Source organism: Podarcis tiliguerta (genome assembly GCF_965153285.1).
Source record: "Podarcis tiliguerta genome assembly, chromosome: 11".
Lineage (NCBI taxonomy): Eukaryota > Metazoa > Chordata > Lepidosauria > Squamata > Lacertidae > Podarcis > Podarcis tiliguerta.
Genome location: NC_139544.1, coordinates 54,805,354 through 54,821,380, shown reverse-complemented (window position 1 = coordinate 54,821,380; position 16,027 = coordinate 54,805,354). Strand labels below are relative to the sequence as shown.

The following is a 16,027-nucleotide window of genomic DNA, read 5'->3' as shown; positions in this document are numbered from 1 at the left end:
AAACAGAGAATACTATAAAGGGTGCTTACCAGCCAAGGAAATTATTGTCAGAGAACACTTAAAGTCGTTTCTACAGCTCTGGAAAACTATGCACACCAATCTAGCATCACAGCAGCTATTCCGTGCTTCTATGGAGCAGTTGCAGCAACAGGAAGCCACTTCCTCTCCACCAGCTTATGTACCTTGCCCCAATGGGTTGCACGCACATAGCCAGAGACTACACCTGCATGGAAGCTGTTTCTACACCTGCTTCAAATCTCTCCTGGTTCTGGGAGACAGTGGTGCAGGAGAGGGGAGGGAAGCACCTGGCCCTTCATTGGCCTGGCCTGCCTCTTCCACCTCTTCCTCCAGCTCTGAAGCTTCCCCTGGCTCTGATTCTTGCCTGCTAGTTCATACAGGTCCCCCTCCCAAGGCAGACTCCAGCCCTGCTCCCCCACCCTGCCAGTCCCTGACACATACACACAGACATCATGCGTGATAGGCAAGGCCTAAATCTGAAGACACAAATCTGCTGCCATCATGAGCAGTTTTTAGCCTGCCTGGGTTGAGTGCATCAGCAACCACAGGGAAGGGGCAGAGTTGACTGCCATAGAAGCATAAGATCCGGGTGTGCTGGGCCCGGGGGTAACCTGAGCAATGAGGTCCAGGTCCGGTCCCAAATGCAAGGGTTCCGTGAGGAGTCAGTCCAACAGGGCCGAGGCAGGAAACCAGGCTAGGTCAGGCACAGGGTCTCAGGCAGGTTCTAGCAAGCAGCAACATTGCTCCCGCAACCTGGGGCGGGGTCCGGCAGCCTTTTATCTCTGACGGGGTAACAGCTGGTCCTGATCCCCCCGTGACTCACCTCCCTATACTGCCCAAAGGTGAGGACTCCTCCTGCAAGTACTCGGGTTTCTCCTTCTCTCAGACCTTAGTCTCTGCAACTCGGGAGACGTCGGTGGGTTACTAGACCCAGAGGCCACCTCAGCCTCTCCTGACCCAACTGGTAGTGGAGCAGCTGTAAGTGATGGCCCAGCTGAAGGCAACGAGGTAATCCCTGCATCTGCAGGCAGGGCAGGCTCAGGGCCCTGACTCGGCCCAGCTGTTGAAGGGAACCTGTGCATACTGGGACTCTTCAGGATCAGGCCCCAGACTTGGTTTAGAGGCAAAGGATCTGGTGCAGACTGAGACTCCTCTGGTTCCGAGTCTGAGCTTGAGTCCCAGGTCATCACACTCTTCAGGTGGAACTCGCCAGAACTCAGTTTTGGTACCTCTCAGGTGGGTGCCATTGCCATTACAAGAGTACAAGGGACACACTGAGCCTCTTGGGCTTGCTGATTGGAAGGTTGGCGGTTCAAATCCCTGCAACGGGGTGAGCTCCCATTGCTCTGTCCCAGCTCCTGCCAACCTAGCAGTTCGAAAGCACGCCAGTGCAAGTAGATAAATAGGTACTGTTGCAGTGGGAAGGTAAATGGTGTTTCCGTGTGCTCAGGTTTCCATCATGGTGTCCCGTTGTGCCAGAAGCGGTTTAGTCCTGCTGGCCACATGACCCGGAAATTGTCTGTGGACAAAGGCCAGCTCCCTCAGCCTGAAAGTGAGATGAGCGCTGCAACCCCATAGTCGCCATTGGCTGGACCTAACCGTCCAGGGGTCCTTTGCCTTTACCTAGAAGGGAGGTGTTCATGACTCGGCCCAGCTGTTGAAGGGAACCTGTGCAGACTGAGGCTCTTCGGAATCAGGCCCCAGACTTGGTTCAGATGCTGCCTGAGGCAAAGTATCTGGTGTGGAACGAGACTCCTCTGGTTCTGAGTCCGAGCCCGAGCCCGAGTCCCAGCCCATCACACTGGGCTTTGCAAGCATAGTTCCCATAAGAAGGCAAGGCCAGGAAAAGACCTCAGCCCCAGAGGACATGGAGAGCTGCTATTGGAACTGGGATTAGATCAGGGATGGGGGGCATGTTTTGCTCCATATGCTGTTGGACTACAACTTCCATCATCCCTGACCATTATTCATGCTGGCTGGGGCTGATGGAAGTTGGAGTCAAACCCATCCCTGGTTTACACGGACAAACGATCTGATGCATTAGCTTCCTTATAATGTCTGGCACCTCGCGGAGATGGAAAGACTTGCTTATGTAAGCATGCAAATGCTGCTATTAGTACATGCATAGTTTATGAGTAATTCCGCAACAGTAAAACAAAAATACATCCGAAGGAAATGGTGACATGAAATGTGGTGTGGTTGTTGTGGTTGTTGCTTTTAATGTTATTTATTTATAGCACACGTTACATGGTGCTCATAATGGCAGAAAGCCCAATGGCACAACGAAGAGCCCTCTGAGATTTGGGGGCAAAGAGAACCACGTTCAGAGATGGACCAGCAACATTAGGTTGGAACTGACATATGGGAAACAATAACAACCAAGGGTCAAACGTTTGATTGATCCAGCATGCAATTTAGGAAAAGGGGTTGAAAATAAAGCTGCCATTACGGGGAGCTGGCTCCAGGCCCCAGGACCCGTTTGCAGACCAACTCCGTTTTACAAAGATGTCTGGTGACATGAAGGCTGGTAACATCAACCCTGATATGTGGGGATCTCTTGCAGATGACGGCAGTGCCTAGAGACAGGCAGTCATGCATCCAAAGCAGCGGACCAGAGGAGGAACGATCACCGGGAGGAGCATGGAAAGAAGAGACGCCATGGTGCATCTGCAGCAGCACAACCGGATGCCTTCATTTGCATGGATGCATGACCTGACGGCCTGTCTTCAACTTGTTATAAGTGGCCTTCCAATAGCCTTCCAGACTTCTGATCAAGTCCACCTGCAACCACTTTCTACGATGCTACAGTATTGGCATCTGTAATTGGTTTCATACCTGTAAACCACTTAGAAGCCAACTTGGCAACCTGAATTCATTTAATTAATTAATTAAATCAACTACTCTATTCCAAGCTTAAAAATGGAAAGCGTATGCTGGTGGTCAACAAAAGAGGTTTAAAGAATGTCTCGAGGCAAATCTTAAAAAAAATTGTAGTATAAACACCAACAAGTGGGAAACACTTGCCTGCAGGTGCTCCTATTGGAGAACAGCCTTTACCAAAGGTGTCATGGGCTTTGAAGATACTCAAACTCAGGACGCAAGGGAGAAACATGCTAAGAGGAAGGCACGCTTGGCAAATCCACACTGTGATCAACTCCCGCCCGGAAACCTATGTCCCCACTGTGGAAGGACGTATGGATCCAAAATTGGCCTCCACAGCCACTTACTGACTCATTGTTAAAACCGTGTTTATGGAAGACAATCTTATTCGGCTACGAGTGATCACAGAAGAAGAAGAAGAAGAAGAAGAAGAAGAAGAAGAAGAAGAAGAAGAAGAAGAAGAAGAAGGAGAAGAAGAAGAAAGAATTGGTTTTACACCTGTAAACCACTTAGAAGCCACCTTCTAATCTAAATTAAAAACAATAATAATGCAATTGGTGCTCCCAGACCAACCACAGGGCTCACCATAAGGAGTAATGCACTTTATACGTAAAGCACTTTGGAACGCTTAATGTGCTATATAAATGCTAAGCACTGCTGTCAGTCAGTCTTTCGGGGTCACTATTGGGCATCATCTCGTTTTCTTAGCTATATACCAGAAGCAATTCTGCACTCATCCCTGCCAGAGAATACTCGGCTGTTGATCAGTCATTTTCCACATGGATATGATACTCCCGTGATGTAAAGCTGCTAAATATAAACTAAGCTGCCTATCAGCTGTTGCACAGGAATGTGCCGGCAAAGAGAACAGTTGGCCTGCGATCAGAACGGTTACGCAGGAAGTCATTGCAGCGCAGAGGATGGCAAGATTGCCACCCGACGCACGCCTCTGAATAGAAACGGCGTCTTGAGATTATGCTAAGTCAACAACATGTACCGCACCTTTGGAAACATTCGGAATATTTCTTGATTGATGTGAAAGATGCCGCTTGTGTCCACTTCGTACTTGAGTTTGGTTCCCAGAGGCGTGTTCTTCTGGGTGGTGAAGAGGAAGGCTGGGGCATTGCAGCACTTTGACAGAGTAGCCCTAAAGAAGGAGAAACAAGGTTACGTGGGTCAACCGCAGCGCAGGACGAAGGCAGACCCTTGACCCAGGCAAACACCGAGTGTGGCAGGGAGCTCTGAATCAGCTGCTGTTGATGTCAATATTGCATGCATACAACACTGTTTCTCCAACAAGCTCCGGCCCAAATTTTATGTGGCCCTCAGTCTAAATTCAGAAGTCCTCTGGGGTGAGAGAGAGATCTCTCTTGGCACCGGAAGCCACCTGGGCAGAGGAAGAAGAGGCAAGGAAAGGGGGCATTGAGGGTGACAGAACAGAGGCAGGAGGGAAAGCGAGGGATAGTAAAAGAGAGAGAAAAGGGTGTGTGGAGAGAGAGAGGGAGAGAGGGAGAGAGAGAAGAGCCTGTGGCAATCACACAGGGTCCCCGGATGTTTCACTGTCTATTGATCCCTGTGCCACCACTTTATTTCTCGCTGCCACCACCCAGGCCCTACCTGGGACAATACTGAGTCCAGTCAGGGTTAAATTGAAACATAAACTGTTCATTTATTGCAGTTTAACAAGCGTGTGGTTTCATAAACGGTATCGGTCAATTACAATCATGGGGTGCCTATCCAGACCTATAGCTTCCACTCCCTGTTCTCACTCACTACACCCCCTCTCAGATATTTAATTGACTTCCTAGCCCCTAAATATTCCTGACTCAGCCTATTTCACTACACTAACTCAACCTACCCACAAACTCTATCCCAATATACTCCCACTCCAACCAACCACCCAACTCCTAACAAACTCCTCCTAGAGCTGGTTTTATAGTCCCTCTGACTCCACCCCCTGGGTCCTGATTGGGTAACCTGTTTAACTATTTCACCTCCAGCACTCTCATATGTTAACGTCACAGAGCCCCACCCACTTTTTGCTTTGGACCCGCCCACCACTGGCTTCAGACCTGCCCTTAGCCACCCCATGTTGCTACAGTGAGCAAACATCCTCCATCTTTTTGGAATACAGATACAGTGGGTGGACGCCCTGTCAGAGAAACTAAACACACCAAATAAGTCCCTACTACAAAAGGTTTTTCTATCCTACCCCACCTCCCTACAAATATGCCAGACTCCACCACCCTAAAGAATCAACGGCTAAAAATCTCCGAGGGTGCCCCAAATCCAAAAATCCAAGAATCAGCTAATGCCCTAAATATCCTTTCCTGGAATGTGGCCGGCTGGTCTAGATGTTTATCTCAATCTACAGATATTCCATTCTATCGCCAAAACATCATCAACCTTCAAGAGACATGGGCTGCGGAAACTCCAGTTCTGGAAGGTTTTTATGCTTATGCAATTAGGGCTGTCTCAGGCGGAGGCCCGGAAAGGCTAAAAGGGGGGCTTTGCATCTTGATTTCTCAATGTCTAAATGCTACCTGTAAAGAGCTGCCCTCCCTAGACCAACTAGCAATGGCCTTACTTAGATTCCACCTAAACATTAGGAAGAACTTCCTGATAGTAAGAGCTGTTTGACAGTGGAATTTGCTGCCAAGGAGTGTGGTGGAGTCTCCTTCTTTGGAGGTCTTTAAGCAAAGGCTTGAAAACCATATGTCAGGAGTGCTCTGATGGTGTTTCCTGCTTGGCAGGGGGTTGGACTCGATGGCCCTTGTGGTCTCTTCCAATTCTATGATTCTAACCTCCTTGCAGGCCAATTTCCAACACTCTAATGAAAGGAGCGAAGAATCTTTCCCTGCACAAGGGCCACATTCCCTTCTATGCAATCTTCACAGGATGTGGTGTTTGTGTGACACACCACACAGTGGTGGGTGGAGCTAGAGGCACAAGTGGACCAATTTTTACCTTTTTACAGGTGACTAGTTTCTACACACATACTTTTCTGTCTTTTGTAGAGGAAATACATTGGTTCCACCTTGACTGAGTAGATCCAGGCACGGCTGCACTTAAAATGGGGGTGAAAGAAGACCATATCATGCCCTTTTCTATGATTTTTTTTTATCTGTACCTAAAATAATAAACAATATTTGCATAATAAACAGAAAAATCTGAAGGCAAGAGATAGCAGATAGGAATGCTCATGAATTGCTCTGTGGATTGTTTACCCCAGTTTCAACCTTGTGGTCTCTTCCAACTCTATGATTCTATGATTCTATGGGGAAGATCTAAAGTGTTATAAAAAATCTTCCATCTTTCAAAACCAAGAGCAGCTCCTGCACAATGCAAGAGCCAAGAGCGGTTCTTCAGCTACAGTGCTTGCTGAGCTCCTGCCAACCCCGAGCCGAGACGCCTCTTACTTGAACTGTCTGGCTTCGGTGACGTTCATCTCCCACTTGCACATCTGCAGGTTCTTCCACCTTTCAAACAACTCTGTCTGCTTCACCCTAAAAGAGGGAGAAAGGATATTTTAATTCATCTTAGAGGGTAGGTCCAAGAGGCTATCGACTCCCAATGCAGAAACAAAGTTTGCCACTGCGGTGAGAACTAGCCTGAAGTGGGCAAACATTTCCTTGATATATAAATCTAGGGCAGCCCCCAATTTTATATACAGGTATTATTTACTGCCGTTTATATCTGGTTCAACAAAACAGCACGGAGAATGGAAATAAAACAAGGGTCTTTCCATTTAAATTTGTCATTTCTGGTATCTCATTAACAATTAAGGGTGAGCTATCTTTCTGCGTGCTATCAGGCTGCTTTTCATCTTCTACTTAATTATTATTAAAGCGCTGTAAAGCAAGCCATGATCTGTATCTGCCAACAGCCCTTTTCCTTTTCTGTTGTTAACACGTTCAAGAAAATCACCCTACCTTCTCATAAAACTTGTCACATCTTTTGTTTTTGTGCCCCAAATCTGAGAAAATGAGCTCAGCCATCGCAGCAGATTCCCAGAGTGTTATCAACTGACGCTTTAATAGATAGAGTTTGAAGAGTTTGGATTTGATATCCCGCTTTATCACTCCCCTTAAGGAGTCTCAAAGCAGCTAACATTCTCCTTTCCCTTCCTGCCCCACAACAAACACTCTGGGAGGTGAGTGGGGCTGAGAGACTTCAGAGAAGTGTGACTGGCCCAAGGTCACCCAGCAGCTGCATGTGGAGGAGCGGAGACGCGAACCCGGTTCCCCAGATTACAAGACTACCGCTCTTAACCACTACACCACACTGGCTCTCAACTCTCTCTCACAAACATTCCAGTTTCTTTCTTTCGTTTGTTTTGTTGTTGGTTTGCTATTGTTGTGCTGGAGTGCAAGAGTGCCCCTCCAGACAGAAAGAATACAGTAGCGTCAGGGAAACCTTGCAGAAAAACTAATAAGTAGAGAGATGTGTGGATGGTCCAGTATGAATCCATCGCTAATGCAATACTATTGTATCAATGACATGTTGCAGAATGCACCCATATAAAACCCTCTAATCTTCAGGGGCCTTTAGAAAAAACAAATACAAATACATTTCCAAACCACCCAATGCAATGCCTTTGAATTGCAGGAGTTTGTAGCACCCCAGAAGAAGGAAAGCACTCCAAAACCTATGGGGAAAGTTTTTTTATGTTTTAAAAAAGGTTTAAGCCAGGCTAGAAAGCCATCCTCTATACACCCTTCACACATTTGTCCAACCTTGCCTGAAACACAATGAGCTTCCTCCCTCCCTCGCTTCCCCTCCAGAGAGAAGGGGTTTAATATTTAAAATGGGAGCAATTTAGGATTTTCCATAAGTCACTCTTCAGAGAAGTAGGTCATTTTGTACTTCAGACCAGCCGAGCGTGATAATTTCGAAATCTTTTCGGGGCACAAAACAGCGAATGGGGGCAGGCGGGGGGTGGATTAAGAAAGGAAGCTAGGAAACCACAGCGCAACTTGGGAAACAAGGGCGCTTCTCGGTGGAACGGCTGGCGAGAGCCAACTATGCCAAGTCAGCGTGACTCTGCTATGCGGATGCCAACGCTAACTGCTCTTTAATCCAGCCGCTTCCACCTGTCCAGGGTGTTACGGATAGTGGTTTAACTTCATGAAATGGGAATGTTTTGCCTATGCATTCTTAGCATAGGGTTTTTCCTGTGGCAGTAGCTCTCGTGTGATTGGCTGGCTGTGAGTCACATGAGAGAGGCATTGCATTCTGTTGTGACTGTTATTCCGGTAACTGTCGTTTTTAACTGTTTTTCTGGTCTTCTCTCTGTGTGTGTGAGGAAGAACAGCTGCTGAGAGAGGTTTCCCTGGATGCTGCTGAGGACAATGTTGTGTCAGTGTGGCCTCTCTGGGGTGAAGCAGACAGAGGAAGATGCCTAAGTGTTAATAGAGAGAAACCTGTGCTCTCTATAAGGAACAAAGTGAATAAGCATGAGAATGTAGATATGTTCTTCTCAGTTTTATGTTTATGAAAGTAAAGTTCCTTTTGAATATAAAGAGTCTGGACATTGCATATCATCAGCATTTATTTATATGTATACAGTGGCTGGTTTTCGACCGTCTCGGAAGTCAAACATTTCGGTTTTCGAATGCCCAATACACAGAAGTAAATGCTTTCATTTTTGAACACGCCTCAGAAGTTGAACGGCTTCTGCTGAGTGTTTCTCAATTTTCTCAAATTTGCAGACCGCCCTTTGTGCCTTGTTTTTCGAACATTTCGGAAGTCGAACGGTCTTCCGGAACGGATTACGTTCAGAAACCAAGGTTCCACTGTATACACAACACAGGGCTGTCTCAATGCCTGAGAGGACACTTGGATTTTTGTTTTTTTAAAGTGCCTGCTACTGGCTCCCTCCTAAACTGGCTGCATGAGGAAGCCATTTTGATTTCCCATCAACGATGTATTTTTATCTATGTGTGCCCAGTTGAGGTGACGTATCTAATTCTTCTGATTTGGATTAAACGCATTTCATATACATGAGGCTAGTTGCCAAGGGAAAACAGCCACACGCATGGGAAAAGGGAAAGGGAAGGGAGAGGAGAATAAAAATCAAAACTCAGGAACAAGGTAAGCCTGCAGCTGGAGTCCAGGCAGGTGATTGGTCCTGCCTGAAAGCTGTAATGTCAAATGCAGGTGTCCAGACCTACCTTCGCCATTGTCTCCTGCAAACATGTTTGCCCGTGCCTTATCATTGCTTAGCAAGCCTGTGTTAAGGAACAAGGTGCAAGGTTCCCCTGAGCTCTGTACCCGGATCAGGGATATGAACTCAGGTCTGCCTGGTCAAAGCCCATCAGCATCACTCACAATTGCTTAAGGCTGGAGAACTAAAATGGCGTGGTCCCACTTACATCGAGAGAACCTTCACCGAAATGATATCCTGCCTCAGCTCCAGGCATTTTGTGGAGTTGTACTCCAAAGGACCTTCATAAAACTCAAAGTACCTGGAGAAGAAAAGAAAAGAAAAGTGTAATCACTAGCTATTTCAGAAACAGACACACACACATGCATATATATATATATATATATAATCAGGTCAAATTGCATTTGGACTGTACCAGGCCCAGCTCTGAGGACAATATTTTCAGAAGGAAATTGACGAGCTGGAATGTGTCCAGAGGAAGGTTGGTAGGGGGCCTGGAAATCAAGTCCTGGGAGGAATCATAGAATCATAGAGTTGGAAGAGACCACAAGGGCCATCGAGTCCAACCCCCTGCCAAGCAGGAAACACCATCAGAGCACTCCTGACATATGGTTGTCAAGCCTCTGCTTAAAGACCTCCAAAGAAGGAGACTCCACCACACTCCTTGGCAGCAAATTCCACTGTCGAACAGCTCTTACTGTCAGGAAGTTCTTCCTAAAGTTTAGGTGGAATCTTCTTTCTTGTAGTTTGGATCCATTGCTCCATGTCTGCGTCTCTGGAGCAGCAGAAAACCTTTCTCCCTCCTCTATGTGACATCCTTTTATATATTTGAACATGGCTATCATATCACCCCTTAACCTCCTCTTCTCCAGGCTAAACATGCCCAGCTCCCTTAGCCATTCCTCATAAGGCATCGTTTCCAGGCCTTTGACCATTTTGGTTGCCCTCCTCTGGACACGTTCCAGTTTGTCAGTGTCCTTCTTGAACTGTGGTGCCCAGAACTGGACACAGTACTCCAGGTGAGGTCTGACCAGAGCAGAATACAGTGGCACTATTACTTCCCTTGATCTAGATGCTATACTCCTATTGATGCAGCCCAGAATTGCTGGACTGATGATTGAAAGTGCTGGATATGTTTAGCTTGGAGAAGATTAAGGAGAGATACGATAGCAGTCTTAAAATATCTGGAGGGCAGTCGTGCAGAAGGTGATGCGGACCACTTTTCTTTTGCGCCACAGGGCAAAACCTGAGGTCGAAATTGCAGGGAAGTCGATTAGGAGAAACTTCCCAACATTAAGAATTGTTTTTGACATTAAAACAAAATGCATGGGAAGTTTTATTTATTGGGTTTTGGAATCACAAAGGCATCTGCTGCCCCAGACTCCTGTGGGAGGAAGAGTAGGGTATAAATTTAATAAATACAGTGGTACCTTGGTACTCAAACGCCTTGGTACTCAAACAACTTAGAAACCAAACCCTGCAAACCTGGAAGTATTTGTTCCAGTTTGAGAACTTTTTTCAAAGCCAAACATGCTCCACTTTGAGTGTTACGCTAAGGTCTGTCTGTTTTTGCTATTTGTTTTGGGGGTTTTGCAGCTCTTTTTGTTTTGTTTTTGTGACTGTGTGGAACCCAGTCCAGCTACTGATTGATTGATTGATTGATTGTGTGACTGCAGTACATTGTTTATTGCTTTCATTTTACAGATCAATGGTCTCATTAGATAGTAAAATTCATGCTAAATTTCTGTTTTAGGGGTTTTTTTAAAAGTCTGGGAGGGATTTTTTTTTTTAATAATTTTTATTAATTTAACAAACAAATAAAATATATTTCACATTTCATATTTCAATCTCTTAGTCCTTGATTTTGACTTCCCTCAGCTTTTCCGCAAATCTTTCGTAGCCATATTTGATTTTCGCATTTCTTTTTTTTACCCATTGCCATTAAATATATTTTTCCTTCACTTTCCTTTAGACAATGTCTCTCCAATATTCACAGTGCTCTTTTAAAACCTTCTAGCGTTATTTGTCCATCACTTAAACTCTCCAGATATTTAACAAATTTCCCCCAGTTTTCTGTAAACTTTTGGTCTCTTAGGTACCTAATCTTTCCAGTCATCTTATCCAGTTCAGCATAATCTAACAGCTTAGACCTCCATTCTTCGAGTGTCGGTATTTCTTGTTGTTTCCACCTTTGCGCCAGTAGCATTCTTGCTGCAGTCACTGCATATTGAAAGAATTTACTGTCCTTTCTCTTAATTTCTTTTCCCAGAATACCGAGCAGAAAGATCTCTGGTTTCTTTGTAAAAGTATACTTCAAAATCTTCTTCAATTCATTATATATCAGTTCCCAGAATTCTTTCACTCTCTTACATTCCCACCACATATGATAGAAAGAGCCCACATTTTCTTTACATTTCCAACACTTATTACAAGTCTTATATATTTTTGCCAATTTTACAGGTGTAATATACCACCTGTAAAACATTTTCATCACATTCTCTTTCAGTGACATGCATGCAGTAAATTTTAAATTCTCTTTCCATAATTTTTCCCACTCTACCAATTGTATATTGTAACCAAAGTCTCTGGCCCAGTGAATCATAACCGACTTTACCTCTTCATCTTTTAAATTCCATTCTAACAGCAGATTATACATTTTTGAGAGAGTTTTGACCTCCTTATTGACTATTTCAGACTGAAATGTCGAGTCTTTGTCTATATAACCCCATTCTCTTGCATCTTTCCTGAACATTTCATTCACCTGATAATAGTGCAACCAGTCATAAACATATTTTTTGACTTGTTCATATGGTTTCATCTTCCAAAAAAAGTCTGGGAGGGATTAATCCGTTTTGCATTGCTTTCTATGGGAAAGCGCACCTTGGTTTTGGAACACTTTGGTTTTGGAACAGAATTCCGGAACGGATTAAGTTTGAGAACCAAGGGACCACTGTAAACAGTAAAATAAAATTAGGGAGTGGGTGGACTCTTATTTACTGGAATTATTAACACAGATGGGTATGGCATACCCATTCCTTGAATGCTAAACCATGATGATGCCTTTTGACTGCCGGATGGAAGATGGAGAAGTGTGTCTATATATAGAAGAAACCTCTGACATTTACATGGTTAGAAGGCAGCCCACAAATGTAAGAGTTGCACCCATCACTCTGCCCAATTCTGCCTCAGGCCATCCCTCGCATACGGCCCCCAGACGACCTCTCACGAGGGAACATGGCCCTCCAGTTGAAAAAGTTCCCTGTCCTCCGGTCTAGATTATCTCCATGACTGCTTCCAACTCTAAAATTATAAAATTATATAATTTTGTGGGGTGGGTATTTACAAAGTTGGGGTGGGGGGATACCACCACCCAAATTGCTGTGGCTGAAACTCCAAGGAAAGCAGATTTTGCCTAAACCTTCCCCCCACCCACCTCATCATGAAGAAGGATTACAACACAGACAGGATCAAATATGAAAATAGGGCGCCCTCATAAAGCCATACAAAATCTAAATTTAAAAGCAGGGAAGCAAACAACAGTCAACTGATGTAGACTAGAAGCAGATGGGAGATAAAGGCAGCCCAAGGCTTTGCACCGAAAGCTGGAAGGCCACAGCTCAGCAGCAGCGACAAGCTCTGTGTGCAGAAGGCTCTAGGTTCAACTCCTGACATTCTTCACTTAATTCAGCCTCCACCAATTTGTAGTGTGACCTCTGGATGTTTTGGACTTCAATTCCCATCAGTCTCTGCCAGTACGGAAGCCTCCCCACAAAACAAATACTGTAGAGCTGTGAAAGAGGTATGGAAAAGGGCACCCAACAGGGCAAGGAGATGGAACAACCCTCCTATGGGGAAAGGCTAGGGGGATGATTTTTAGATGGGGGGGGTAAAATAAGGGGGGCAATGGGAACATGATAGAAGAGTGTAAAATTGTGCATGGTATAGGACTGCCATATGTCTGTGATTTCCCGGACATACAGTGGTGCCCCGCAAGACGAATGCCTCGGAAGATGAAAAACCAGCTAGACGAAAGGGTTTTTCGTTTTCTGAGGTGCTTCGCAGGACAGATTTTCCAAAGGCTTGCTTCGCTAGATGAAACAGCCCTGCCTCTCCTGTCATGGCGATGGTCACTGCACGCACGCTCGCTTCCCCGCTCCTCCGGCTCCCTCCCACCTTCCGGCTGACGACTCCTCCGGCTCCCTCCTACCCTCCGGCTGACGGCCGACCTTCCGGCTGCCTCGCGCCGCTGCCCACCGCCCTCGCGCGCTCCTCTCAGAGAGCCGCTGCCGCCAGCAGCCAGCGTTGCAGCCGGAGTCGCACTCCTGAGCCCCGCCGCCCTCCAGCAGCCGCGTTGCGCAGTGGCCACAAGGCGCGGGTGAGTCCGAGGTACCGGCTGTGGCAGCTGCCCTGCTTCTCCCCGCTCCTCCCCATCGTTGTTAGTGTTTAACTGCAGTGGTGCTTCGCAAGACGAAAAAGCTCGCTCAATGAAAAAACTCGCGGAACGAATTACTTTCATCTTGCGAGGCACCACTGTATCTAGGGTTCATCCACCAGAAATAGCGTCCAGGCGGAATTTCTGAAAATTGGTAAAAATGTCTGGGGAAACCCAGGCATATGGCTGTTAGAATTCCTGCTCCATGATTGTAGTCATGCGATTGTTGTCTTTCACATGACGTGGTAAGTTTTGACTCCACAGAGTGGGAAGTGATGGAGACAGGATGTTTGTGTTACTGTGTTCCGTGAAGTGGGACTGTTGTCCTTTGTTCTTTTTTTCTCTTTGCTGTCTGATGCTAAGAAGAAGAAGAAGAGGAGTTTGGATTTGATATCCTGCCTTTCACTCCCCTTCAGGAACCTCAAAGCGGCTAACAATCTCCTTTCCCTTCCTCCCCCACAACAAACACTCTGTGAGGTGAGTGGGGCTGAGAGACCTCAGAGAAGTGTGACTAGCCCAAGGTTACCCAGCAGCTGCATGTGGAGGAGCGGAGACGCGAACCCGGTTCCCCAGATTACAAGACTACCGCTCTTAACCACTACACCACACTGGCTCTCAACTCTCAACTCTCTCTCAACTCTCTCTCACTGCTAGAGAGAGAGGGAACCATGTTGCAGTGTTCCGTGTGTGTTTATATGTAAATAAAGTAGATTAGCCAAAATGCTGAGTTGCTGAGGTCTGTCACACAAGCTGCAAAGACTCTGCAGATCCCTAAGTCTGTTGGTATCAGTCACTGTGATGTTAGGGCTGAAGAAAGCTTATGAAGCTCCCAAACGATCGACCAGGAGGGAAAGAACATGCCAGTCGGGCATGTGTCTCTGCCAGGGTCTTACTCAAGTGTAAGCTGAACTCCTGACAATGGCAATCCATAAAGGAAGTGGGGGTTTTTTTGTGTGAATTTCCTTAAAAAGTAGCTCAGAAACTTTGGCAAGAGCTCTCCAGCAATGGCAGCCCTAAGCAGATGGATTTACTTCCTGGTCTATCCCGTGTCCATCCAATGTAGTGCCATGGGCACCCACATCTCTCCAGAACCCCATGGAGACCTTTGCCTCTGAATGACTGGAGAGACCTTTATGAGCTGTCCTCTTAACCTGGAACCTCAGGGCTTAGAAGAGACCAATGGATGCAGAAGAAGGCAGTTGGTCAGATTTGGAGGGAAGGGCCTCTAGCCTGTGAACGCCTCTAAAGATCTGCCAGTTGCTCTAAGACAGGGGTGGCCAACTCCCAAGAGACTGTGATCTACTCACAGAGTTATAAACTGGCAGTGATCTACCCCCTTTTGGGGGGTTCGGGGTTCGTCCCGTGATCTACCAGTAGATCGTCTACCTGTTGGGCATGCCTACTCTAAGACACTGCTCAGGCAACTTCAACTGCAGGGTCCCTGTCCATGGTCCTGAAACACACACCTTGGTCCCTCTCCAAGGTGCTGGTCATGCCATGGCTTGGAGCAGGTGAGAAAATCCAATGAAGAGCCCCTCCAAATGACTGCAAGGAATGCGGAGGTTTGCACAAGAGAAGGCAATCATTGAGATACTTTGGTCCCAAGCCGTATAGGCCTTCCTAAGTTGAAACTAGCACTCTGAACTGAGCCCAAATAAGCAGAGGGCTTCGACAAAATCATAGAATTGTAGAGTTGGAAGGATCATCTACTTCACCCCCTGCAATGAAGGAATCTTTTGCCCAGTGTGGGGCTCAAACCCACAACCCTGAGATTAAAACTCTCATGCTCTACCGACTGAGCTATCCCTGCATTGTGTGCTCCTACTCAGGATTTCAGCAGTGATGTTCATGGACTTGAATTGGTTTCAAAGAGGATTAGACAAATTCATGGAGGAGAGGGCTGTTGATGTCTACTAGCCATGATGGTTGGAGGCACCAATGTTTCCAAATACCAGTTACTGGAAACCACTGGAGGGAAGAGGGCTCTTGTCTAATCTTGTCTTGATTGAGGGTTTTCTATAGGGATCTGACTGGCCACTGTGAGAACAGGATACTGGACTAAATGGACTACTGGCCTGATCCAGCAGGCTTTTTTTACATTCCAACCTTCCAAAGCGATGGGAGAAACAGAGACATTTCCTACTACAAAATGTTATAGCCAAGATGATGGGGTGGGGTGGCGGTGCTGGACCAGTCAGCCGTGAAAGACAAATAAATCTTCAAGGATGACGTCCGTCATTCCCTGGCTGTGCTATCCGCAATTCCTAAATTAGAAAAACCCAGCTCACATTTCACAGCTCATCTGCCATATGGGAATCCGGCAGGCTGGAGGGAAACTTGGCTCACGGAGGGACTCCCAAGATTGAGGAACAAAGGGAAGGAAAGGAAAGCAAGGTGGGTCAGTGCTAGCTGCCAATTTTATGAGAAGGATATAAACACTCCTCAAGATGTCTTGAGGTTTCTTTCTTTCCCGTGGTCATTTCCTGTTTACGCAGATAACCGGATAAAAATAAAACAAAGGTCCGTCCAGA

The 16,027-nt window shown here is 46.4% G+C and overlaps 1 protein-coding gene across 2 annotated transcripts in view; it reads right to left on the bottom strand.

The window, feature by feature from the left end:
* The window catches only part of ST8SIA5 (ST8 alpha-N-acetyl-neuraminide alpha-2,8-sialyltransferase 5), a 65,040-nt gene that overhangs the window by 11,948 nt on the left and 37,065 nt on the right, over positions 1–16,027 (bottom strand). For both annotated transcript variants that reach the window (XM_083403050.1, XM_083403051.1), the window contains 3 exons: positions 9,273–9,365; positions 6,318–6,404; positions 3,901–4,045 (listed from right to left, as the gene is read on the bottom strand). In XM_083403050.1, coding sequence (XP_083259176.1) covers positions 3,901–4,045; positions 6,318–6,404; positions 9,273–9,365 — 325 coding nt within the window. The remainder of the gene's footprint in view (positions 1–3,900; positions 4,046–6,317; positions 6,405–9,272; positions 9,366–16,027) is intronic.